The sequence below is a fragment of the Botrytis porri genome (assembly GCF_014898465.1).
Source record: "Botrytis porri strain MUCL 3234 chromosome Unknown BPOR_004, whole genome shotgun sequence".
Lineage (NCBI taxonomy): Eukaryota > Fungi > Ascomycota > Leotiomycetes > Helotiales > Sclerotiniaceae > Botrytis > Botrytis porri.
Genome location: NW_024066078.1, coordinates 1,771,194 through 1,796,954, shown reverse-complemented (window position 1 = coordinate 1,796,954; position 25,761 = coordinate 1,771,194). Strand labels below are relative to the sequence as shown.

The 25,761-nt window shown below is 43.8% G+C and overlaps 12 protein-coding genes across 12 annotated transcripts; 4 read left to right on the top strand and 8 right to left on the bottom strand.

Moving 5' to 3' along the window:
* Positions 1-991: 991 nt before the first annotated feature.
* On the bottom strand, positions 992-3,652 carry EAF01_003483 (uncharacterized protein; the record flags this gene model as incomplete). Its single annotated transcript, XM_038911737.1, has 1 exon — positions 992-3,652. The coding sequence occupies one exon, from the start codon at positions 3,650-3,652 to the stop codon at positions 992-994; it is 2,661 nt and encodes an 886-aa protein (XP_038772972.1).
* A 374-nt stretch (positions 3,653-4,026) lies between these two features.
* Positions 4,027-4,478, top strand: EAF01_003482 (uncharacterized protein; the record flags this gene model as incomplete). The annotated part of the gene is made up of 3 exons (XM_038911736.1): positions 4,027-4,089; positions 4,177-4,285; positions 4,381-4,478. The coding sequence occupies 3 exons, from the start codon at positions 4,027-4,029 to the stop codon at positions 4,476-4,478; spliced, it is 270 nt and encodes an 89-aa protein (XP_038772971.1).
* A 169-nt stretch (positions 4,479-4,647) lies between these two features.
* EAF01_003481 (uncharacterized protein) lies at positions 4,648-6,038 on the bottom strand. Its single transcript, XM_038911735.1, has 2 exons — positions 5,441-6,038; positions 4,648-5,376 (listed from the first exon to the last, which is right to left on the bottom strand). The coding sequence occupies exons 1-2, from the start codon at positions 5,949-5,951 to the stop codon at positions 4,787-4,789; spliced, it is 1,101 nt and encodes a 366-aa protein (XP_038772970.1). The 5' UTR covers positions 5,952-6,038; the 3' UTR covers positions 4,648-4,786.
* A 341-nt stretch (positions 6,039-6,379) lies between these two features.
* Positions 6,380-8,320, bottom strand: EAF01_003480 (uncharacterized protein; the record flags this gene model as incomplete). The annotated part of the gene is made up of 7 exons (XM_038911734.1): positions 6,380-6,644; positions 6,693-6,890; positions 6,942-7,095; positions 7,149-7,251; positions 7,308-7,846; positions 7,896-8,013; positions 8,063-8,320. 7 exons carry the CDS (start codon positions 8,318-8,320, stop codon positions 6,380-6,382), a joined length of 1,635 nt encoding a protein of 544 aa, XP_038772969.1.
* Positions 8,321-9,641: 1,321 nt separating this feature from the next.
* Positions 9,642-11,266, top strand: EAF01_003479 (uncharacterized protein; the record flags this gene model as incomplete). Its single annotated transcript, XM_038911733.1, has 3 exons — positions 9,642-10,137; positions 10,265-10,280; positions 10,327-11,266. 3 exons carry the CDS (start codon positions 9,642-9,644, stop codon positions 11,264-11,266), a joined length of 1,452 nt encoding a protein of 483 aa, XP_038772968.1.
* A 252-nt stretch (positions 11,267-11,518) lies between these two features.
* EAF01_003478 (uncharacterized protein) lies at positions 11,519-13,168 on the bottom strand (the record flags this gene model as incomplete). The annotated part of the gene is made up of 1 exon (XM_038911732.1): positions 11,519-13,168. The coding sequence occupies one exon, from the start codon at positions 13,166-13,168 to the stop codon at positions 11,519-11,521; it is 1,650 nt and encodes a 549-aa protein (XP_038772967.1).
* A 1,212-nt stretch (positions 13,169-14,380) lies between these two features.
* On the bottom strand, positions 14,381-16,054 carry EAF01_003477 (uncharacterized protein; the record flags this gene model as incomplete). The annotated part of the gene is made up of 1 exon (XM_038911731.1): positions 14,381-16,054. One exon carries the CDS (start codon positions 16,052-16,054, stop codon positions 14,381-14,383), a length of 1,674 nt encoding a protein of 557 aa, XP_038772966.1.
* Positions 16,055-16,307: 253 nt separating this feature from the next.
* Positions 16,308-17,448, top strand: EAF01_003476 (uncharacterized protein). The gene is made up of 2 exons (XM_038911730.1): positions 16,308-16,657; positions 16,812-17,448. Exons 1-2 carry the CDS (start codon positions 16,475-16,477, stop codon positions 17,331-17,333), a joined length of 705 nt encoding a protein of 234 aa, XP_038772965.1. The 5' UTR covers positions 16,308-16,474; the 3' UTR covers positions 17,334-17,448.
* Positions 17,449-18,110: 662 nt separating this feature from the next.
* Positions 18,111-18,858, bottom strand: EAF01_003475 (uncharacterized protein; the record flags this gene model as incomplete). Its single annotated transcript, XM_038911729.1, has 2 exons — positions 18,111-18,655; positions 18,708-18,858. The coding sequence occupies 2 exons, from the start codon at positions 18,856-18,858 to the stop codon at positions 18,111-18,113; spliced, it is 696 nt and encodes a 231-aa protein (XP_038772964.1).
* A 1,113-nt stretch (positions 18,859-19,971) lies between these two features.
* On the bottom strand, positions 19,972-20,715 carry EAF01_003474 (uncharacterized protein; the record flags this gene model as incomplete). Its single annotated transcript, XM_038911728.1, has 1 exon — positions 19,972-20,715. One exon carries the CDS (start codon positions 20,713-20,715, stop codon positions 19,972-19,974), a length of 744 nt encoding a protein of 247 aa, XP_038772963.1.
* A 2,009-nt stretch (positions 20,716-22,724) lies between these two features.
* EAF01_003473 (uncharacterized protein) lies at positions 22,725-24,328 on the bottom strand (the record flags this gene model as incomplete). The annotated part of the gene is given in 7 exon segments (XM_038911727.1): positions 22,725-22,905; positions 22,965-23,307; positions 23,422-23,695; positions 23,706-23,750; positions 23,781-23,931; positions 24,015-24,138; positions 24,190-24,328. 7 exon segments carry the CDS (start codon positions 24,326-24,328, stop codon positions 22,725-22,727), a joined length of 1,257 nt encoding a protein of 418 aa, XP_038772962.1.
* Positions 24,329-24,911: 583 nt separating this feature from the next.
* EAF01_003472 (uncharacterized protein) lies at positions 24,912-25,734 on the top strand (the record flags this gene model as incomplete). The annotated part of the gene is given in 3 exon segments (XM_038911726.1): positions 24,912-25,135; positions 25,149-25,423; positions 25,436-25,734. 3 exon segments carry the CDS (start codon positions 24,912-24,914, stop codon positions 25,732-25,734), a joined length of 798 nt encoding a protein of 265 aa, XP_038772961.1.
* Between the last annotated feature and the right edge of the window lie 27 nt (positions 25,735-25,761).

The window sequence follows — 25,761 nt, the reverse complement described above, 5'->3', positions numbered from 1 at the left end:
GGAGATGAGGTTTAAACTGATCTTTGTAGAGATCGATCGAAGAAACTAGAAACCCTTTCCCTTCAAGAATAGTAAAATTTCAAGACTGTAAGCCTTCGCGCTTTACCACGATCTACACTGCACATAATTTGATGCGTATAAAGCAGTGTGTCATGGATAGTGCATTGTGTATCACGCATATGTGGCAAGCAATTCCGATGGGATCACTATCAAACTGCCGTGAATGGTTATGTAGGACCAGAGCTAGTGTAATACAAAGATTCAAGATGCCGATGGCCACTGGGCATACAAGACGCAAGGAATCCAGGAACCAAACTTTCCAATTTCGACAGCTATAAGGATTCACCAGTGGGTGTATGAAATGACGGGACAATGTAAAAATCAACTTAACAATATCTCTAAAAGTTTTAGTTTGGATATCTTGAGAATTAGGAATGATTCATTAAAGATGGAATAATCAAAACATGGATTCTAACATCGAACAATTGAAGATTAAAATTTATGATAAGTCTTGAGAATTGAGAAGTGTCCCAGTCTATGCATCAAATGGTGATTGAACCGATGTGATACCGGACTCATTTCCACGCCACTCGGCGGCGGTCCAGCCAACATGTGCCATATCAATATCAAGTGAAAAGTGAAAAGCATTGTGGTTGTTGTATCGAAGTACCTAGCATTCAGTTTGTTTCAGATAGCCTACCAAGTTTTGTCTTAGCGCGAGCCCTAATCTGTTCAACAAATCCAAAGCGCTGTCAAGTTGATCTCGTCGCCGTTTGGCGAGACGTCCTTAGACCTGCTGAAATTGAAAATCTGCAACCCAGCCTGATAAGCTGTGATAATAAAGTGGTTTTAATGGCAGCCTGTTATCTCACTATGTAACGTGCGCCTTATCTTATCCAATATGTACGCTTCTGTACTTTTTGTTTCCCGTCTAATTCATTTCGACTTATCCATTGTTCAATCTTCAATCGAAGAAACGTCCCTATGTACCTCATAAAGGTGGCAAGCCTTCCCTACAAATCGGACATTGCAAACGATACTTCATCCAACCCACCAAACACTGGGTATGAAAAACATGTCTACAAGGCGTTACCATATAACTCCTCCTATCCCACGCCCCCAACACGCCCTTCGCACCCTCCTCTTCTCCTATCCCCACAACTGGAACCTCAAGAATCTGCATACATATCGCGCAATCCACTGTTCTAATTCCCGCTCTACTATTATCCCTCTCATCCGCACTCATATCTGTTTCTTCAAATCCTGGAGTGGTAGGAGAACCCAACGGGACTTTCACAAGACCAATAGGTAGACCTCCAGACTCAACATTATCTTCTCGCAGTACTGGATGATAGTCCCAGCCCTCCTTGTACCATCCAAATCGTTTTGGAATTGCCCATCTGGGACCAAGAACCTCTTGACTGTACAGTACCACAAGCTGGCACCAAACCCATCCCGTTAAAACCATCATTGCCGTCCAGCTACTCTCACTAAAGAGAAAATTATCCTCATAGAGGAAAAAATAAGCAAAAGGAGATAACCTTAGCAAACTCTGTACTATGACGAAACGCCAAAGAAGTGCTTTACGGCAATTACGAGTGATGTTGCGTTTCATCTGGGGAATCCAGAGAGACATGTAAGTGAAGGAGCAAAGGTAGACATATGCTGTGCGGATAGGGACAGGCCAGGTGGTGGACATGATGGAAAGGAGAAGTATCACGGTCAGGAGGAGAATAAACTGGCCATAGTAGGGAGTTATGTCGGAGGTTACTCTCGATTGTTGAACGGTAGCTGGAGTTCCCGTTGGACGAGGTACTGCGAATGTCGCGTTGACATTTTCAGCTATCTCTGCGTCAACGTCTTGATCCGAGGGGACTATGATGGGTACATTTTGAGATGTATTTCGAGGTGGAGCCTGCGTTGAAGAGGCGATAGGCAAGGGTAAGGTATCTACACCCGCTGCTGTGATAATCGGTGCTGGTCGCACAGCTGCAGGTGGATTTCTAGCTTGCAATTCTGCCAAAGCCGCCGCTTGCGCTCTTTCTTGTTCCAATCGTTCAGGCTCTTGAACTCCATAAATGTTTACGATAAAGCGAACTCCAAGTGCCACAGACATCAAGCCGGCAAATGATGTCAATAACGCAGATGGAAATATACTAGATAATGTAGCGCTCGCCAGTGACATTGTAAAAAACAATAATCCATCTGCTAAAAGCATCATAGCAACAGTATGGATGCTAACACGGCCCACAGTTGATGGTGTAGAAGCCTCTTTACATTGATCCTTCAGAATCAATGCCTGTCCGAGAGCTACCGCTGCAAATACCATTAACCATGAACGAATAGTTTGTAACCAAACCTCTTGCTTCAAACCAATAAGGTGTTCTCCATCTACAGGAGCGAACTCTGGCGGACCTTTCGATTCGAGCATAAATCCACAATCCGGCGAGAAGATTATTGCAGATAGTTGTAATTTCGGCGCCTGGGGAATAGGAGCACCATTTGGGAATCGAAGTTCATTTTCCAGTTCTTGGACAAAATTGTGTGCATTAGGTGATCTGTCATCATATTCGAGGCCATTTAACTTCAAAGGTAATACTTGAGCAAACAAGATGTATTCGCAATGAGGTGTTGGTAACCCATCGATTTGGCCCGAATTTGGTTCAAGAAGACTTTTCGGATTTTCTTTCGCAGATTCCTCAAGCTTTTGTAGTCTGCGATGACAGATCTTTCTCATAATCTCCGCACTACTTGTGAAATGGTCCTCATCGGTGGCAAAATGGGGAAGACCAAAAGCTCCTGCGAACTTATCACTGGTAGTTGTTAGAAGAATCCCCCCTTCATTTGGCCAATGTACACCATGCATCCTCATTTCATGTCCATCTCCACTGCTACTCTCATCTTGAACTGTTAATGTGGCCGCAATCTCCCTCACAAGTATATCTGTACCCGGATTTGCGCCAATTCCAAGATCGACTCTCTCAATCCCATCAGTTATGTCTCTTTTCTCAATCTTTGCTTCCCTCGAACTTTCGCCATTAGTGACATGCTCCTTAGTCACCTGTACAATCATCTCCTCTACCGCAGCCTCATCCAACCTTAACATAACTTTGCCCTCCCTCCCCGTCACATTCCTTGTCCACAGCTCCTCGTCTGTAAGGGCCCAAGCGACCCCCGGCGCAATAACACTTAAATTTAATCCGCCCCTCCTCTCCTTCCCATCTACCAAACCACTCATGTACCTGGCCCAATTCCCCCTCACCACTCCGGTCACATTGGTATAAATCCTGCCTTCCAATCCCCGGCCGCCCTCCCTATCAAATTCCGATCCGTCCTGCACCCCTCTCGCCCATTTCCTCAGTTCATCACTCCTCTCCCTAAACGCACTCAGTCTCTCCCATTTATATCCATCCTCTGCCGTAAACCCGGTCAAGTTCAGATAGCTTGGATCGTCCAATTTCTCTGGTGCGAAATCCCCATAACTTGTTGTATTTAACACTCCAAACACATGCCTATTGTGTGCCAACTGCTCCTCTGCAGTGTTTTGTGAATCCCCGAGGTTGGATGGAAGTCCGGTGTCATTGGACGCGATCCACCATAGAACCATGATGACGAAGAACAACAGAGAGACATCGCCGCGTTGGGATGGCATATTCGCGGATTGTTTAGCCTTTTGTTCTTGTTATTGTGTGGGAGCATTCCATATTCTATTCATCCATGAGAAAGATGAGAAGACATTTTGCATCTGCAAAGTTCGAGAAATGATTAGTTTTGGTGAATTTGATATCTTGTACGATCAATCATTATAATGAGGCATCATCGGGCACATTCCCCTCTTAAATACCGATCTTCACTGACCACTCTCACATGCTGATGAAACCTTTGTATTCATGCACCTTGAGAATAATTGTAATTTCTTTTCCTCACCCAAAAACAAAACATTACACTGTCTCTACCTCAAATTCTGGACCAAAGTAACGTCTTTTGATCTATCTACAAAATTATACCAACTATCCCACAATCATCATGGCAACAAACGATATTAAATCCCCAAACCCAAATCGCATGTCCACCATCTCCACCACATCTGTCAGTAAACACCACTATTCTATCCGTAGCAGCGCCCTAACCTCAAGCTCTTCCATACTCGTAACTAACTATCAACCCTATCCAAAGGCAGCAACCGATGCCTCAGCCACCGCTGAGCTTTCTCTCGTTGTAGATGAACTTTTAAATTCTCTCTCGAATAAATTCGCTGGTGTTTCGAGCGAGATTTTCGCAAAGAGTATGTTTCTCCTTTCTTTTCCAGCGCAACACTCTGCTTCTCACAAATACTTTTGGGGTTGTGATGGAGTACAACGACTGATTAAATGTGAATAGTGGATGAGATGTCGCGACGTCTAGATAATCTCGAGGCTACACTCCAAAGTAATATGGATCCGAAGGGGGATGGCCGAGGCAGTCCTACGAAGATGTAATCTGCAGGGCACAATAACATTACCATATTCTTGATTAAATTTTGGAGCCGATAGATGAGGGGATATATAGATTGCAGTGGTATCAAACGTGGGTGGATTTACATACGGAAGTTTGATTACAATTGTACAAACGGGCGTTGAAAGGGAGGGCATGGGACGAGATACCAAGGTAGTTATTCAAAAGTACATGATTCATAAAGTGTTCATTCGCATACAGTTAACTACGTCTCCCGAGAATAGTCCAAAACAAACTTTTAGTGATAAGATCAACTCGTTTACCCCCTTTTACATTGAACAACTTAAACTTTCTACAATTCAGACTTTCCGGTTGCCTTCTCGATGAATTTTCTCAAGATGTTAGTCTTGGTTGTAAACTCATCCAACTTCTCTGGTGCCAAACCTCCCTTCTTGATGATACCATCCAACCTAGCGAGCTCCTTTGCGGCGTAGTTATCACTCTTGCTCAACTTGTCGAAGACCTTAACGTAGTACTCGGCGTACTTGGATTGAGCACCCTCCTTGTATTCTTGAGCAGCTTTGGTAGCTTCTGCGGCGATTTCAGCAATGCTTGAACCACCAGTAAATTTGGTTACGAGAGCATCCAAAGCCTCGATAGTACCAGCAGTGGCATCAAGTCCACCACCAACAGCACGGTGTGTACCGGCCTTGCTGTTCATGAATTCGACAATATCCTCCTCTGAACGTCCACCAGAGTATGCTTCGGCTTCAGTGCTTCCCTTGGGGAAGAACTTGATGGTGGGGTAAGAAGTAACACCTTGGTCCTTGGCTGTTGCTTTGGAGTTTTCTGCTTCGGCATCGACCTTGGCAATAACGACATTGGGTTCATTGGCGAAATCTGAAGCAACCTTCTCCCAAACTGGTGCCAAAGTCTTGCAGTCTGAAACAAAAAAAAAAGTTAGCAAGTCATTGTAATTGTCAACACAGATACTGGATAGACTTACGGCCACACCATGGTGCAGTGAAAGCAACAATGACATCCTTGTCACTGCCAATTTGCTCCTTGAATGACTTATCATTCAACATCTCGACGGCACTTGGGGCAGCCTTCGCCTTCTTTGGCTTAACACCAGTCTTCGTGGTGATGAACTCTGTTAAGCTATCGATATCTCTACCTCCATTGTAATCCTCAGGGGTTTTGCTCTTTCCATCGAAGTATTTGATGGTTGGGAAACCTTGAACACCGAATTTTTTGCCCAAGCTCTTCTCTGCATCCGCATCGACTTTCGCAATTGTGACCTTATCCTTTGCAAATGCAAAGTCCGAAGCAAGCTGTTCGTAAACTGGTGCAAGGGTCTTACAATGTCCGCACCATGGTGCAAAGAATTCAATCAAAGCTGGCTTGCCCTCGAAGGCAAATTGATCGAAGTTTGAAGGAATGAGATCGATGACGGCAGATGAGGCAGTTGCAACTGTGGCAAGGCCAGCGAACACGAGACTTTTTAAGAGAACCATTTTGATGATTCTTTACTGGTAAAAGATGTAAGTATTTGTGTGATTGAAAGAAAACTCCTAGCTTTGAAGGAGTTCTTGGGATTCAAATACCTGATTTTCAGAAGTTGGTTTGATTTCTAAAAGAGAGGAAGGACAGCTTGCTTTTGCAGTGGTGCTCAGAAGTGGCTAACGATAAGCGATAAGGGACTAGTTACATACGCCCGGGTCGTCCTAGAAAACCCCGCCCGTTTTGACGTTAAGGACGAGGTCGTTTGTTCACGTCTACGAATTGTCACTAGGTATTCAAAGTTCAATTGATATCTTGAGAATCATGTTTGACGTCCAGTCTATTTCTTTCACAGAAGCTGCAAGGTTGATGAATATCTTCATTACTCATTACTCAATCAGGTAGATTTCTTTCGTACACCTAGTTGTAGATTACTGCCATACTAATATCCTCGTCTATGTCCTCCTCCATACGACGGGCGAGTCGAATTTTGATTGTAGTACTCTGCTGTCCATGCCACTATTTGTGCCACTTCATTATCAATAACTTTTTGGACGCCAGCATTGACTTGACCGTTCTTCAATCGGAGATCTGAACAATGGAATCCGCCAGGAATGATTTGTACTGGATGTTTCGCAGTAGACTTCAATTCGCCACCGGGTCTGAATTGAGAGCTGACACCGGATGTTCTCCATGGGTCATATTGACTATTGATATATCAGCAGGTGATTAGCAAGTTGGGCAAAGCCACGTACCCATTTGTCCAAATAAGACGAGTGGTGTTCTCGAGGTCCCATCCTTTAGTGTATCTGTTGACTCGATCCACAGTTGCACCCTTAGCACTGGCATATGTGTAGTTGCCCTCCGTTGGGAAGAACAAATCACATTGTCGTTGCCAGTATTTCGCATCGATGAGACGGGAAACAAGTGTAGGTCTGTTGTTGGGTGCTCCACTGCCAAAATTGTTAGCCTTAGCAATACAATGTCAATTCTGCAATACATACTCTTGCCAATAGCCAAATGGCTCGTTGCAAAGCATCCAGTTCCATTTTCTATCAACCTTATTTCCGACAGTGTAGTCTCTGAACATCAAGTTGTTGAAATCATATGTATTGAAACAAGATGTGTCATTGGCAGCGTAGCCAAAGCCTTTACAGTCTATTCGCTTTTGGTTAGTACCCCAATACTTTGATTGGCAATCAGATACTTACAGCCCGGTATATAACTCTTGGTCCATTTTGCATAACCTTCCAATGCAGTCGTAAGACCAACACCGTTCGCATCTGGAGTGACAGCAGCTCCGGCGGTGACGTTCTATTATTATTATTGGGTTAGGACATAATCTACCATTCGGATAAGAGGTGACTCACCTCAATTGCGTCACAGAATTGGTAGAAGTCTGAATAGTTTGTAGAGAAACTGTTTGACTGCCACAACCAGGGACCATTTTCGAGAACAGCCATGAAGTCGTCGTTATGTTTAACAGACTCCAAGCCAAATTTAGTCTTCAGTGCAGTTACTGCACTTTTGTTACCATGGGTCAAGACGTTGTCCATATAGTCAATGACTAAAGAAACGTCTTTGCTGCAGTTCTTTGGCATGCCATCTTGAATGGGGTAGAAGTATTGCCAATAGTTGTCAATAGCTTGCACTGGAGCACTGGATGCATGGTATGCCCAGAATGTGCCAGGGCTTGTTGCTTCGGTCCAAGCAGAGAGCGCACCGCTATAACTACCACCTGAATTGATCCAAGGCGCAGAAGCTGCATTACTGCTATGGTTTGAGTCGAATGGAAGGTCGACTGTCTTGGCAAAGTAAACGAAATCCGCAATAGCTTGTTTTAGAGTGAGGAGTTGTAGGTTAGTTGTTGTGAGATTATCATATGGAGAAGATTCGCCCCAGAAACGATCTTTAGAACAGTCAGCATATCTTCCAATCTGAAAGTGGAAAATACATACGCTCAACCATAACAACGGCACCCTTAACTTCCTGCGCAAAACGTCCGGTAATGGTGATGTTAGTCAAATAGCCACCATAGTTTGCGGCAGCAATTTCACCGGGAGTGAAGAAAACGATCTACAATTGTCAGTTAGAGGACAATTATTGACAGTCGTGGTACCCTTACTGGAGATCCTGGTCCAGCCCAAAACTCGGAGTTCCACCAAAACTTTTGTTGGAATGTTCCTTTGGAAGGATTGTCATGATCTAAAAGCTGGGTGAAGAACGCAGAACCTGTAGTATTCACACCAGCTGCATTGATGGAAACAGGAAATTCGTCTTCCGCTTCAACCGGTGGGACCAACTTCCCTTTGCGAAGAAATGGGTGCTCAGCAGCTGCAGATGCAGCCAGCAAAGAGATCGCGGATACGATTGACCACTTCATGACGGATACTGAGGACTTGGAGAAACTCGAGTCCAAAGACGTAGAAGAATGACAAGCAAAAGAAGAGAGGGAAAGGGTTGGAAGTAAACATTGTCATGGATTCACCTCAAGTATTCATACAACTTTTTTTTCAGGAGGCCAAACTTGCCGGTGTCACCTACCTTATCTGGAAGACATGCATACGACAAGGCCCATGATTTGATATAGTTTCGTAGATCCCCATTTCTTGGGAGGATAACAACCGATAACAATCGCGTATGATAAATGAATTGTGAAAGAAATGCGTGTAGTCTATGAAGCCGAAGATAACCACAAAAGATGGTTGGGGCTGTACCTGACTAATAAACCAAACATAGCTTGAGAGCCCTAGGGGTCTAATCGTTATCCGGCCCACTACTCAAAGCTTGGTGTATCTTTCGCACTTGACAATGATTAAAAAATAGGCGAATTGTTGTGTATTCGAGATACTGAATCCGTGCGGAGATGTGCTTGGAAAGAGCTTGGGACAATGGGGGGGCCACCAGGCTCGGACAGGACAGGGGATTTCGTTTTTGAGTTGCCTTTTATGGTATAACGTCAGTCCCACTTTACCGGATAAGGGAGGTGCTTCAATGTCAATGACCAACCACATCATAACCGACTTTATTGCGAGATACCTTAGTGCTACTGACAACTTTTACCCCCGGGCAAGCAGTACACAGTGAAGTCGTATCAGGTACGTACCTGATTGACCGACTGCATGCATAATGAAGTCTCTTATGTAGAATAAGCTCCCCAAACAATGGGTTAACTACCTGACGAGCTCAATTAGAGTATCTAGCCGGTTTCCTCGAGTTTGATATGCTACTTGCTGAGCTTGCTGAGGTACCAAGCGTTACTTTGTCGACGTTAACCTTCTATAGCCACACATATTTCGCACAAAATTGATTGGCTATGAGAGGCCTACTCGATGATTCGCTCTGCGGCCGGACATTCATTGAATTCACTGCAATATGTTTCTGTATAATTGTTGTCAGTCAAAAGCGTACAAAATGCTCTATTACAATCAGACACCTCTAATTCACGACCGTGAGATACGTTTGTCTGTTTTCAGATAGGTAGGTATTTATGGAATTCTTTCGATCTATGAAAGCAGAATTCCCAGGAATTATTTTGAGATATAATAAGATGTGGCTTATCACACGATCTTAGTGGATCTCGGCTACCAGTACTTGGGATGGGAGTCAGAGAAATCATCAAACTGTCTACTACCTTACCTAGGTACCTTTTGTCCTTGGACTCACAAGTATAATATATTTTCATTTCAGTTACGGCTAAAATCATGTATCGAGTTTCTCACATTGTCACCACGTGTTTCCGCAAGAAGCCTCTGCAGGTCAATATCCAATACCGCTCGTTTACCAAATTTGACTCATTTGGAAATTCCCCCATTCCTGCTTCCAAACAGCGTTTCGTTCCAACATCTGGCACCTACCCCAAAGGTTTTTTAGTCGGTAGTACAAATGTCGGGATCAAACCGTCTGGCTTATCCCAGCCAGACTTGATTTTAGTGACAAGCGAGGAGCAATGGGAGACATGTGGAGCAGCTGTTCTTACAAAGAATGAATTTCCAGCTCCCAGTGTACTGGTTACTAGGGAGTTAATAAAGAAAAGTAGGGGAAGGGGAATGAGGGGTGTAGTAGCGAACTCGTGGTGTGCAAACCTACTTACGGGTGAGAAAGGGCTAGAGGATTCGAGAAGGATGAGTGAGGAGGCGGGAATGGTTTTGGGTGAGGAGAACGGCAAGGGGAAAGACCCGGTAATGGTCATGCATACAGGCAAGTTGCTGTTCTAGAGGATTGCTCACCTTCATTGCCCTGGGTGGTGAATGTTATAGAATACTTGGGTCCTTCAATTCCTTTTTATGCATGAGAACAATGAACTGACTGAATCACTTGGACTTAGGTATGGGTGGCCAGCGGTAAGCTTTCTCACACGGTCATTCTTCACTCACTAATTTTGTACAGACTCCCTATTGATGACATCATCCAAGGCTTCCCAAAACTCCATCAGAATATGGGTACCACTCATAATCACTGGCTACAAGCCGCCAGGGGCATCTGTACAACTGACACCTTCCCTAAACTCTCATCACGCACCTTCACTCTCCCATCTTTACCAAACACCAAATTCTCTCTCGCGGGCATCACTAAAGGCGCCGGAATGATCCATCCAAACATGGCTACCACACTTGGTATAATCTGTACTGATGCACCCTTTACACCTCCTGCTCTTCAACAACTCTTAATTACGGCAGCTGATAAGAGTTATAATTGTATCTCTATTGAAGGAGATACAAGCACGAATGATATGGTCACTATGTTCGCCAATGGTGCGGCTGCACCTACACATTCTCCAATCGACTTTGATACATTGGCGGCATCTCAATCCGAAGACTTCATCGGCTTCCAAAAGATCCTCACTGAGTTCATGGCTGATCTCGCAAAGCTGGTAGTAAGGGATGGAGAAGGCGCAACTAAATTTATTACAATACGAGTACGAGGCGCGCCGACCTACCTAGCAGGAAAACATATTGCATCCGTTATCGCGCGTTCTGTCCTTTTCAAAATGGGGGTCTATGGCAAAGATCCAAATCCTATAGGCGTCTTAGCTGCTTTGGGTTACTCATTGATGGATACGGAGTTTGCTGGCAAGGGGATCATCAACCGCGAATTGACATCTGTAAGTTTTGTGCCGGTTGACGGTGCTGAGGAATTGAATTTTGTGAAGCGGGGAAAGCTGATGGAGGTTGATGAGTTGAAGGTTAAAGAGCTTATGGAAAAAGAGGACGTGGAAGTGGTGGTGGATTTGAGGGATGATGGGGTTGGAAAGGGAGAGGAAGCTGTTTATTGGACGTGTGATATCACGCATGAATTCGTTACAATAAATGGAGATTCCAGGAATTAGATGTAAAATTACGGTCAAAGTCCTCCACGTTCTGTTGGCTTTGATCAAAGCTAATAATGTCGAAGCAAAGAGTTTCAAGAAGATTCAAACATGGGAGTAAACAGTTTAAGACACTAGAAATGCCATTGAATACACGATTTACTTAGATGCTTATTTCCCCCAGAAAGTATAAGTACCCATGCAAAGTAATGACGCCATAAAAACAAGCAATGATTGGCAATTCGCACGAGTAGCAATACTTAGTGCAGCATATTACGAATCAACGCGATCCTCAACAACCACCGAAGCTATGATCTTAGAGTCCGACAACTTAAACTTCCACTTTCCATCTCCAACCTCTTCCCTTTGAGATACGATCACATCAATATCCGTATCCGGTTCTAATATCACAGTAGTCACATTCGTATTATCAGATTTTGGCAATCTCCAGTGCTCTTCCACTGGTCTCATATCAAACCGCATGACAAACATCGAAACGATAGCCAATATTTCATTCGTAGCGAAGTGACGACCGGGACATAAAGTAGTCCCACCACCAAATGTACGAAGTGCGGCTGGGTTAGGACGCTTGATATTTTTGCCTTTGAGAAATCGTCGAGGATTGAAATCTGCAACGTCTGGTCCCCAGATTTTGGAATCCATATGGATTACTCGACCGGGCATTTGGATGATGGAGTTTTTCTTTAATAGCCACTTGTCGTCTAGCAACGTATCCTCCATGACTATGCGGACAGAAGTCCCGGCAGATCGATGACGAAGAGTTTCTTGAAAAGTCGATAAGAGAAGATGACATTTTTTCTTCACATTCGTGATATCGAGACTTCGTGTCGAACTTCCGTCTTCATTGAAGCTTGTTTCCACAATTGCCTCAATCTCACCCCGAATTTCTTCCAGGAGTTCAGGGTTCGAATAGATGAAGAATATTAACCAAAATAGAGCAGGTGCGGTATTGACAATAATAGCAACTCCGATGACTGTTTCATATCTAGCGACATCTTTCATTGGAATGCCATGCTTCATATTGACCTCTAAACGAGCTTGCGCAAGCAGAGAAGCATCTTTGAAATCACTTCCTGCGTAATAAGATTCGAAAGCTTTTGTGACTCTTCTTCGTGCTGCGATACCTTTGCGAGCGAAAACAGAAGGTAGTATTCCGATTAACAATCTCATCATCTGACTCTCCACCTCCCTAACGCAATGATTAGTCTTCAAAACCTGCACACAAGCCACCAAAGAGAAATACCAAAAGCTCTTCTGAACCTTCACATCCCTATAAGGATTTCTCGGTCCATAAACCGATTCCGTCGTCGCCATCGTAATCAAACCCCTCAACCACATGTGAAGTCCAATCTCCACATTCTCCCTTCCCTCCCCAATCAACCCATCCAAACTCTCCGCAACAATCCCAATCATAACCCTATTCATACCATCCAAGCCTGGTCCCGGCGCCGTCGCCCTCTTCATCACATGTGTCGCCTCCATATTCAATCCCCAATCCCCTCCATCTCCATTAACATTCACCGCCAATACATCCCTCGCTTTCCTACTCACTCCACAAAGTCGATTTGCGAATTTTGCCGAAATAGGCGGAAATGCAAGTTTTTTGGGTAGTTTTTGGACAGCCTGGATTAATTCGGTTGTATTCACAATGTACATTTTGGCGCCTGGAACACGTATGGTAAGAATTGGGAGGCCTGTTGTCTGGCTGAGATCAACATAATAGTTGAATTTTTGTCGTGCGAATCCAAGGATGTGACCGATGTATGGAATGCGTGTTGCGGCCATGGGAGGTTCGAGGGGATCACAGACGGAGCAGAGGAAGTTTAAGAGGAGGTAGGTCAACATAACAAGGGCTGTGAAGATCATGAGGGATATGGGAGGTAGGTTGCCGATGATTGACATGATGACGTGATCATCTATAAGCTGTTGTGAAAACATTTGAAAGAGTTGGATATGCAACTGTCAATGCTGGGGGTAAACTCTGCTTCTCTTCCACTGCATTTGACGAAGAATGAAAGTGTAAGAATGTATCATCTTATATAGATCTTACAGCATCTTCACCACGAAGTCAAGATATATATGGGCTGCTTCTCCAACTTCCCTCCACCATATCACATAACACACGCAATAAGTCAATCAAGAAAACAAGAAACGCCCCACGGGACACCCTAAACGGCCACTTCCATATCTCGCCAACCTCGTAAAGCAAGAACCTCTACATAACCAAGCGTGGCATATTCATCACAAACAACGGCGGCCGTGCTAACTTAAAAAAGAGGATTCAAACCATCCTTGGCCAGCCAATTGATACAGCGAGCAGCCACATCTCAGCCAGCCGTTCAGGTAAAACATTCATGAATCAAATTTCCCCATACTTTACGTATATACTCGAGCTTCATAAGGTCTCGCCCATTGATATGTCTAATCGTTTTAGTGAATGTCCATTTCTCGACTTCCTCGTGTCTCGCAAAACTATTTGGGTTTCTCCACTTATTCGAATACTATATATACTACGGCTCTTTCCGTGAAATTGGCCCATGAGTTATATATAGTATTTCTTATTCTTCGGCATTATAGAGGTTTTAAAGAAGGCAGGAAGTGGTGCAAGATGGAGGGCAATCTGGATACTAAACATTCCGTTTAACCTAGATGGATTATTATATCGAATGTTCGTACTAGGACTAAAGATTCAAAGACAAAGATTTGATAGATGTGACGAATATCGCATTCTGTATTGCGAATATCAATGAAATTAATGCTCTGATAAAAGGCAATTTGGATGACACTAAAATTCATCAATATTTGGAATAAACTAGCATGAGTACCCATCCGGCGTGCCGAGAAATGTTCTTAAGATACACAAAAAAGTGGCAGTATGAAAGTTGATTCTTGAAGGTATTCCTCGGAAGTTTCAGATAGGTACTTATTAGCTATGCAATGAGGGCATTTTGCTACAACTTCATATACTGTCCAAACCTCGCCCGAATCACGTTATATACACGTCCTAGCGCATATTGAACTGTACACAACTATCCGACTAGTGAAACAAATTCTACTCTAGATGAACCACAAACATTATCTTACTAATACCTCTATACAGTCCAGCTAAAATTTCTAATGCGTGCACACCAACCCCTCAAACCCGTGCGTCCACCTAAAACTCCCCATAATTACCACCATCAAGGCCAATCCCCCAATTACACTCGCCAACCCATATCTATAACCATGGCTCCTCCTTAACGAGCTCAACTCCACTACCCACGTACTAACCGTGGTCAAGCATCCACAAAACCCATCTTCTATCCCCTGTAAAACCTGGCATCCAATTACACCTCCCAAAGGTACATGTTGTAAATCATACACCATACCCATCATTGCCGTCCCAAACATATTGACTGCAAATGTTCCCAGTGGAAATGAAGAGATTTTGCCATTTAAGTAAAGAGAGACGTAGAAACGGGCTAGACAACCTATAGGTGCGAATATCAGGGCAAAAACCGCGCGACCTCGCCATATCTCAGGCGGTGGATCATTTCTATCCGGTGGAAAGATAGCCAGAAATATAGCACCCAGCCAACAACCCCATGCTAAGAATACCGCAAAAGGATCTAGATACTTGCGAGACTTATGAAATGATAAACTCGGTGTATATGGTTCTAGGAATATAGCAAGATGAGTGCCGAAAAATAACGCTGCCAAACATAATGAGACAGTCGTAATGATAACAGCTAATGTCGCCATGAAAGAGTATCCTCCATTTCGACTCACGGTACTCGTTGTACTAGCCATAATCGGACTATAATCCTGAGGATGGTTCAGGGGACTCGGCAAATCATCTGAAAGCGCCAAGAAAGTATCTCGAATAAACGATGAAAAGGATGTAAAACTACCACAAAAGCCTGTTGCCAGACCTATATACAAAGGAATGGTCTTTTTCGTTGCAGCATGTGCTTTTTTGGCGGCCTGTAAATCGGGATGTTGTTCTACAGCTAGTGAGCCTGCATTTTCTTCATCTTTAACTTTGGCTTTCCATTCTTGAATTTTGTGGTGGTAGGTAGCGGTTCCCCATTCTTCCCTAAATAACATCCTGTCTTCACCTAGAAACCCCATGAATAAACTTCCGCCGACATTTGCCCATAGCTCGCTGAAAATAATGGGGGCTCCGGGGTAGAAGGTAATGGCTTGGAGACCTAGTCTAGCCAATGTTCCAAATATTGAAAATAATATTAGATACGATATGGTATATAACTGTGTCGCGAATTTTGAGACCTTTGGGGGACTGGTACTTTTCTTCTCCTCTTCCGGTGGTCTTTCTCCTCTAGCAATACTATCTCGTTTACGCTGTTCCTGTCTTCTACGCCCCTGTTCGTATCCTTGCTCTTCATCTTTAGCCTCCTCTAAAGATTTATGTTGATATGTCGGAACGTCATGAGGATTTTCCACCAGCGATGGTGTGGCAAGTTCATCTAGATTGGCATAATCATCTGGAATATCATAATCGCTATCGGTTTTAGAAGGTCGACGGCGTGCATTTTGCTCTCCGCTATTCGCATATCCTAGAGGTTGACTTTGTCTCAAATGGTTTCCATCCGTGTTTTGTCTCGGCGCCGGCGCAGTGCCTTGATCGAGTCGAGAATAACCCTTTGGTGAATCATATCCCGCATCTTGCGCCTCCCGCACGCGTCGATCTTGCGATGGTCTGTCTATTGACTTCGAGTGGGTGGAAATGGCCTTGATGTCGTAAGACTCATTTCCAGTATCTTTGGTACCTGCATTCCCCATTGGCATTATCCAATTATACACCAAGGCCGTGACACTTCTGTTGATATTATCCAAATCCCATTGTTGAAGGGGAAATTCCGACGTCACCTAGTAAGTTGCCGTCTTTTTAAAGTTAGATTGATAGGAGATCCCACCCGGGGACCGCCCGTTTGCGATTCGACTGATAAGGTCCGCGTTCCACTGATAAAATGTGGGCGGTTGGGCTCGGCCTCTAGCTGCAGGCAGGTGTGAATACATAACACATACTCCCGTACTCCGTAGCTTGCACACAGCAAGCAGTCATCAACGTCCACTCTTCTACAACAAAGGAATATAAAGCTTCACTTCACTTCTATCATTGACTTTGTGTATTTGATCAACATCACAAAAGTATTCACAACATCTTCACAGTCACAGTTTGAACAATAATAGTGCGAAGCTTCCAAAATGAATGAATCAATCCCACCTAACGTTCACATCTCCACTCATCCATGTCTCCAAGCCAAACTCTCACAATTGAGATCCAGCGAGGCTAATACTCGCGAAACCAAAGCTCTTGTTAATGAAATCTCATTGATAATAGGATGTGAAGCTACAGCCGCTGGAATTACCGTTTCCAAAGGTCCAACTGTATGTTTATGCATTCATTCATTCATTCATTCATTCATTCGTTCATTCATTCATTCGTTCATTCATTCATTCGTTCATTCATTCCCCCTCTCTATCTTCCCTCCCCATCATTTCTCAATCTCACCCCCGCAACCCAACTAACAAACTACACCAGGCCAAAACACCCCTCGGATACACCTATACAACCACCACCATAACACCCGCCTCCATTTCCCTAATCCCCATTCTCCGTTCCGGTCTTTCTATGGTCGAAGCACTCCAAACACTCCTCCCCTCCCCAACCCCAATCCATCATCTTGGACTCTTCCGTGAACCCACCACTCTTGAGCCCGTCGAATATTACAACAATCTTCCCTACCACGCACCCGCCGCATCATCTCCCTCCAACACCCCCAACACCTCCGCTTCCGAGCTTGCAATTCTGCTCGATCCCGTCATTGCTACAGGAGGAACCTGTGCTGCTGCCATTCGTACATTGAGAGAATGGGGTGTTAAGAGAATCATCGTATTGAGTGTGTTGGCTGCATTGCCGGGCTTGCAAAACGCAGCTAGAGAGTGGCCCGAGGGAACGGAGATCTGGTGTGCGGGTGTAGATGAGGAGGTTAATGAGAAGGGCATGATTAAACCAGGTTTGGGAGATGTGGGTGATAGACTATTTTTGACCATTGGAAAGTAAGGTGCTTAAAATGGGTAGTTGAGTTGCTTACTCAAGATTTGCTGGCGTTACATAGCGATGAGATTCCCTCAAGTTGAATGAGATACCACCAGCTTCGCCTTCTATAATCTGATAATTGTTAGACGTGATTGCAATTGTGATATATGTTGATGTGAAGATAATTAACATTAATGGTGGATACTAATCTACCTCCACCAGGCAGGTATTAAAAAACTATAGAAAAAATATATACAAGTAGGGTATCATATCTAACACGCTCCAAACAAATGCATTTCAAGGTATACTCAGAATTGATAGCCCGGTGCTCCAAAATCGTCATCCCAAGGTATAAGCTGAATAAGAAAGTAGGCAATATTCAAGATGGTCGGATAATACTGCAATAATATTATAAAGAGGCCCAAGTAGAGAGTAGCAGACAAAACCAGGTAAGGTGTAGGTTCGAGCAGGAAGTCTTTCCATAGATCTATTAGCCAAATTTCCATTTCCGAGGCCTCAGCTAAATGCACTGGTCTGTATACATCGCGAAGCCTTGGGCGAGAAGGATGACTATTTTGTGGCCGTGGCTCGGTAGGAGGGAACTTCGCTGGTTGGGAAAGGTATTGAGACCTTGATATCTGTGCCGTCATTGCTGCCGAAGATATCTCGGGGCTTATAAATTGTTCTTTCTCTTGGGATGATTTTTCATGACTCGAAACTGCGACTTTCTGACGTATACGCACATAGCTCCGTAGCCCCTTTTCCATAATCTGTGCTCCGCGTTGTCTTATCCTAATGCATTTAGTCGTATCGTCGTGTTTTCTCTTCTCTTCGTCCCGGTGCCAAAAGACCCCTGACTCTTTCAATCCTTTGAACTGCGCCTTCAAGCCTCTCCAGTCGTTTTCTCTTTTCTCCATCCCTTCGTTCCAAAATTTCGACTCGCTCTTCGAGTTTCGCCCTGGCCTTTCGTTCCGTAGCAACCATTTCATTGGCTTGTGTAAAAAGCTGTGCCGTCAGTTCTTCCAGCTCGACGCTGGATTCATTTAATTTGCCCTCCGCAGCCTGCCGTAACCCTTGCTCCCTCGTCAACGCAGCTACTAACTCTGTTGTAGAAGGGGTTGGCGGTGTTGGCGGTTGCTGAGCTTGTAGATTCGGTGTGGACTTGCGAGATAGTAGAGAAGAAAGTCGATTTTGGACAGGCAGATATGAGAAACGACTCGGGCTTCCAAGTCGGTCTTCAGTGTGCCCTTGTGTTGGTGTTGTTGCGCGCTGAGGTTCTGGAGTTTGCTGGTAGTTCGCCCTTTTAAGTGATTGGATTTCGTCTTCGTAGTCTGCCCATTTATCCACTGGCAATATTGTTAGCACCGGAAGATCAACGGTTTATAAGGAGAAGCCTACCTGCAGCGGTCGCTTTGTCTGTCAGTAACTTTACTTGAGCTTGTAATTCCTCAATCTCTTTCTGCGCATCAGCTGCAATCTGCGAACTGTTGTGCGGTAGAGCCATTCCACAATTAGGACATGCAGACTCAATGCCCGACGTCTGCGCCATCGTTAAAGTTATAGTTGCCGACATGAGCTCGTCGTGTGTTGTAGTATGATCATAAGACAATGTATTGATGAGGTAGCTGTGTGACTTCCGTGATTTAACGTGATGAGTATCAGGTGTTGTTGTGTACAACTCTAAACCGGTGAATGTAAACTCTGTTTTTCGACTGTGCGACTGCGACGAAAGTAGTCGACTTTGTATTTTAATTGAAGAGGGGTCAATAGATATCGGACAGGCCTTGCATAATGAAATTTATATCCAGCATTATAGGAGTTTAATTTCAGCAAGGCGCAGGCTGTACCAGTAAAGTAATACATACTGTAGGCGCGATGGAGATCCTCATGGTAACCATGTTAACGGCATTCTTTATCCCTGTTGATGCCGGCAAAACCCCTAATAATAGGTACATCTTCATGCTTCGGCCATGCCATTGTTGATTGATATAATCCTGACAATCTAGGATGGGATGGCATCCACGAGTATCGTTCTTTGGTAAGAGATGAGGGCTGAAATGTTCCAAATATCTGTTAATGTCGAAAACCTCGTATGAAAAATCAACTCGGGAAGCTTACGCAAGTATCTTCCGTTCAATCTGAGCACCAAACATCAATGCTACATTTTTGTTGGTTGAATGGTTTCTTTTGTGGGTACGACTATAACTTTGACATCGGAAGTTTATCGAGACGTTCTGAATTGAGTGGACGTTTCGGAACGATTGTATCTCATCATGAATCCTATTCCTTCATATTTTCTGATGTTTCGGCGCAGTTGGTAAAGTTCATCTGAAGGTTCCATTCCGTCTGGTGTTTGTTTGAGAATAATAAAGCTGGTTCTCGGATTCAAGATGAAACTTGGCTGTCAACAATTAGGGGCGCCTAGAAGCCTTCTGATTGTTCATCTGAAGTTCGATGATCAGGTGGATTCGTGTTCGTGTATTAGTTGCAAGAGATGACATTGATGTCGTCAAATTGATTTCGAATTGGTACATCTGCGAGTGCAGCCGTAATATGCAATAAAATGTCTTTATGCCCAGTTGGCAGAAAGAAAAGGATATCTCTGCTTCCATGAGACGCTCAAATAACGTTAAATATCCACTCCCAATATATACCATTCAAATCAATTTGCAAAAGGTGTAGTAAAAGTAATAGTGCTTTGCAGATATCTCTGGATCTTCAAATAAGGTTGATTCCCCGTCTCACACCAAGCGTCATGTCCCTTCTCCGCCATTTCCTGTCGTGCCTTTGCCGCCTCGTCATCTTCCATCTTTCTGAAGGCGCCGTTAAGATAGTTGCGGCACCAGAGGTCTTCATTGATACCCTTATGATTTTTAGGTGTCTTGGGCCTTAAGGACGGTGCCCCATGTTTTCCCAACTTTTCATTCATAACGACAACATAGATGGCGGGGTTGTCAAGGCGGAACATGTGGACCGCTTGTCCGTCGTATTCGACGGGTCGGATATATCGCTTTTCTAGCTCATCCTTAAACATCCAACGATTTAAAATATCACTGTATTGTACCTCAAGTTGATCGCGAAGGTAGCTGTAGCCTGCAGCGACTTGTTCGGCCGGGAGGCTTTCGCTAGCCTCATTATTTGTGGAAGAGGGTTCATCGGAGGAAGTCTTGGGAGAAGCACTGGTAGAAGCGACTTGAAATATACCTTCACTGTCTCTCCCGTCGCTTATTGGTCGGATGGCAACGAGAAATCTTCTTCCAGTTTCGTCGATTTTATACATGCCATGTACGGGGGTCGTCTCAAATTTTATCGCTTCGAAAGGCTCTTTTTCTTCAGGGGACTTCTTCTTTGCTTTGAAGTTGTTCCACATATTGGAGAATTTATGGCTAGTAAAAAGTTTCTTCATGTTGACGAATAACAAAGCTTGCTGGTTCGGAGTTTGAGTCGGGTGATAACGGTGCTATTGAAAAGTTCATTAGAGCTGACTGTTACAATCTCACAATGCATATGGCTTGTATCATTTACCCACGATTTAGATGTGCTATACGGTCGTGCTACAAACCTACGCGCGTGTGTATGTTCGATATGGCTTTAGATATAGGTATATATGGCAAGAAGCGTATTGATATATGGTCGAGACCTTGAAAGCAAATATTGTTATAATAATATATCTGTGGGTGTAAGTAAGGGAAGAATGAAAGGAAAATTGAGGGAAACCTATTAAGTACAGATGTCATTTTGCGTTTTATCTGGTACATTGCACTAGAGCTATCATTCAATGTACTAAAGTTGGAAGTAGCAAGTTTTGAAGAAGCTAGCGAGCAGCCACGCTGTACTTTAGTTCGTAGCCTTAGTATCTTCAACGATGATTCAAGATACCTTGTCCTTAGAATAGCTCCAACAACATGATATTTTGATGCTTGAAGGAATGTATGCAATTGTTAGAACTTTCCTTAAATCAATCAAAACATCAATGAAAGAATTCTATTCATACTTTTGCTCAACGTCTCTTGAGGCATAAAATGTAGTTGACCAACTCAACCTTCAGAGCCGGCTTCTTCTTTTAAGCTCGTTATAGGGTTAGTATACACATTTCTAGGGCTTCCACAGATATTGTCATGTTCCTGGTTAGCTTATTCATAATCTTCTTTCATTCAAAGTGATACTCTTGAGCGGGGATATTGTACCATTGCAGGAGGTTGTGGCTGTGAGAAAAGTGCAGTATAGCTTTTAATCCTCATGTTCAGTAAATTGAAAAAAAACTCCCCCTGTCTATTCGACAGGAAGAAGATACCTATCAAAGTTTGAATAGTATCGATAGCAAAGATAGTAGATTCTGTGCTGGTTTATGTGCAGAATTCCTATTCCAATAGTAGTGGATAGACATGAATTACCTATCATCGAGAACACACGATCTACCTACTATTACTGAAGTAAACCTAGTAAAATCAAGTACTAGGTACGCTTACAACTGTCCACTTTACACGCTTGTCAGGGTAGGCCTTGTAAATGAGAGATGTAGATGTGCAACAAAACTCTTCATGAGAAGATATCTCGACGTATTATTTAGTCCTTCCTTCCTTCCTTTCAAAGTTCCATTTCGTTTGGTTGGTTAGTAAGCATTTTTAAGAGCCTAGATCTACTTGTATGTGCATCTATATCTAAATTCCAAAGAAAGCCATGGTGATGTCCATTTTGAACGAGCATATGTTCGGTATCATTTGTGTAGTACGCAAGTTATTATATACGTCTTGAGTAATGATGTAAGTAAGTACGAATTGAGGTATTGCTTAGTGGACTAGAATGGAAGTTATCATATCCAAGATGAATGCTACAAAACCCACACTTGTACTAAAATAGCTCAATAGCCTTTTCCCCATTATCTCGCTCGATTTCCTAGGCCAGGTGACTTTTACACTCTGTAGACTCTTCTCGGCGATAGAAATCATTGGGGCGATAAAATCACAACTCTCATTCTATATTTGTTTAGCTTACGAAGACAATCACTACGAACTGAAAACTTTTTGTACTACCATTGTTTCGAAGGAGTTCCTTCGGGCAGTTGAAAATTTTCTCGGGATTAGGCATATATTTTGTTACATACAAGTTGTTGTCTTCTCTGTCTATTTGCTTCGTGATAAGTAGAAGGTTTCAGATGCTTAGAGCAACAGAAAAGAGTTCGAATAATTTGAAGCACTGATTTAGAAAATGGAGGGAAAGCATTTTCCAGTGATTGTTTTATAGTATATAATTGTCTAAAGTTTGAAGCTCAACAATCAAGACTGCCGTCGGTAGCCAATGATGACGATAGACAATTAAAAATGGAATCCTCCAAATTGTGTCTTTAATCTGTCATCTATCTACACTATAAACTTCAAGCAAACAGCCAAGATCCTAGTACCACAAAGCCTTACTTCAGAATCGAGGTTTGACGTTGACTAAAGAATCCGCTTGCAAGTACATACTTGTATTGAAAACAATTTCCACACCATCGGTACTGGTGTTATATAAAGGCCATTCCATTTTGACATTTGGCCAAAGGGTATTAGGATTACCAGTCAATGCAAAAGACAAAAGACACTTTGCATAATCCGCGCTGTAGTGGCATTGACTGGATTGGTCTGAATATCTCCCGAGAGAGTGTAAGTGTTATACCGGTAATCAGTACTGTGAGTAGCTGGGCCTAATGTAGCCATTGCATTCCAAGTCTGGTTGTAAAGACCGGGGGTCAAAGCCAAGTTGTGCGAGGTCAATTCGAAGCTTTGCTCTATGTCTGAGAAGCGAAGTCCGGGAGAGGTGTAGTCACTTTTGGGATAGAGAGCGAGGATTTCGTTGATGATAGTGTCAGTGATGACGAGGAAGTACATGCGTATTTTGTCGGCAACATCAGCGGTGCTATTGATACCGCTTGTAACGTCGCTATTCTTCTCGTGAAGCTCGTGGGTGATGACCAATGGTCCGGTCCAATTGTAGTGACCAGCGTAGAATTCCGCTTCGTCTGTTATTAGAAAACAAAATCAGTTAGCAATTTGTCAATTTTAAATCAAAAATCAAAAGGAGAAAATATTCGATGGCAAAATCTACAAGTATCACTAATGATATCACCATCGACTCGAGTTGTAATGTGTATGAGTATAAAGATATAACATCGGTGACGGCGGCGTTGAAAGCTGTGTAATTGACTGTACTGTACGCATGCAATCTAAACCACAACCATTACAACCGACAGTAGTCGAGATATTTTGCCAAAAGGCCTCGACTTGCTGGTGACCAGAACCAGGGACTTTGCCTGGCAAATTGAGGTACGCGCGAGCAAATAGCTGCTCAGCGTTGCCTCCAAAACGGAAGATCTGATCAAGCGTTTGCGAGGAAACCAGCCGAGAAAGCTAAAGCAACGATATTATCTGGATCACCTCCAAAAACACTGATGTACTTGCGAGTCTATTTGTAGGCATATTCTGTATCACGAACGGCAGCATTAGTGGCGCCTCCTTCGTGAGTGGAGGTTGGTCCGTTAGCAACACCGGCAATGCCATCTCGGTAGTTGTAGGTGACAAAGATGAAGTCTTTGCTGAGATCATAGAGACCTTCGGGCGCAGTGTGAGATTTGTGTGCTCCAGCTCTGGATAAATCTTTCGTTAGTATTCATCAGTGTATACTGAAGTAGCACAAGTATGGAACATCACTTACTCATAAGTCCACTACAAAACAGGAAGCTCCTTTCCCTTAGCATTGGCTGGTACATAGATGTCCATGAACAAGCAATCCTCAGCGGTCGTGCATGCAACATTTGATGTGGCAAGTGTACCATCGTTCACCTCAGTCTCAACTGGTGGCCATTGGGGAGCAGCAAATCAAACGTTTTGGCATTTATAGATACCAGCCGAGAGATTTGCAGCAGCAGCTTGAACGGTACAGTATTCCAAGGTAGCTTGTGGTATTGAGGAAGAGACAGTAGCATTTTGTGCTGCAACGACTGTCGCTCTTAAAGGAGCGAGAGCAGACGAGGAAATACGCATTATCAAAACAAAGCACTCGAGGAAGACGAAAAAGTGAATGAATAAGCGAAACTTAAGAAGGAATGGTCTAATCAATCAGATAGACTGTGCAAAAGTATAAGTACAATTGGTCCAACATCAGACTTCTCAGAGAAGGGTGGAACTATTCATCCGTCAGCCGATGAGCTGTCGGTCCCGATATCCCCTTCATGAAGATCTTCATCTCATTTGTATACGAATGGTTGCTTAGCGCAAGTTACATCTTGAAAAACGCATGTTTTTGCTTAGAAATCAGCGGGAGTCACTCTCGTTGACGCGCACAAGAATTGCATGGTGCTGTTTACACGATTGTTGAGATGGAGAGGCTCTGCGTCCAGCTCTTGATGACATCGGGCATGGAAAGATTTTCTGATGAAAGCTCTTCCTACTAAACTGGACCTTCGCCGGGAGAAATTCTCTATCACAAATGGAACAAACTAGCTGCTATTGTATGTTGAATTTCATATCTTTCAACTGCCGACCATTGATAACATAGTCGACCCTCACCTCCTTCACCGAAGTCCACCAGGCTCGTTCAAACGGGGGAAACTAAGAGAGAAGCCTCATGCATGAGAATTTGATGTGGTATCTGGGCATTGGACAGACGCGTGACACGTCTGGTAACTACGGTCTCTTGGATCAGATCCAAGCTTTGACATTCCTCCGTTCGGAAATCGCAGCTTTTGGTGGTGATCCAGATCACATAACTGTTGGTGGTCAGTCTGCCGGATCTGCTAGTGCTTTGGACATGATGTACAGCCCATTGACCGATGGGGATGATTGTTGGATGTATCCCCGAAAGTGGTGCCCGAGGTGTTCATGACCCCGAGACATACACTGTGGCCACTAGTCACCGGGACAAGGACGCAGCAGAAGCAGCTGGTGTAGACTTTCTACCAACCTCAAATGTTACCACAATTGCTGAATTACGCAACATCAGTATGGAAACTCCTCTGGAATACAACTTAGACTCTGACACCGTTCTCGTCGGCACCGCTTTCGACAATGTGACTTCTTTCATGGAGCCCCCTATTTGGCGTCCTGTCATCGATGGTTATGTCCTTGCCAACAACTACGGTTAATCATTAGCCTTGAATGCTCACTCTGATATCACTTTCCTGACCGGAAACAATGCCGATGAATTTGGCTCTAGCCCTTCGCCAGGCCTCACTTTGGACATCTTCAACACCCAATACGCCGAGATGTTCGGCAACCTTTCTACCCGCTTCTTCGACTTGTACCTAGCCTCTAATGACTACGACGCTAATATTTCTCTCATCAATCGCCTTCCTATCGGCAACCGGAATACTGCAATATCGACAATCCGCCCAAGGAATATCTATGCATGCATTGAGAACACTTGTTTTCTTTCGCAGAATGAAAAGTAGAAGCGGGGTACAGCGGTGTAAGACGAC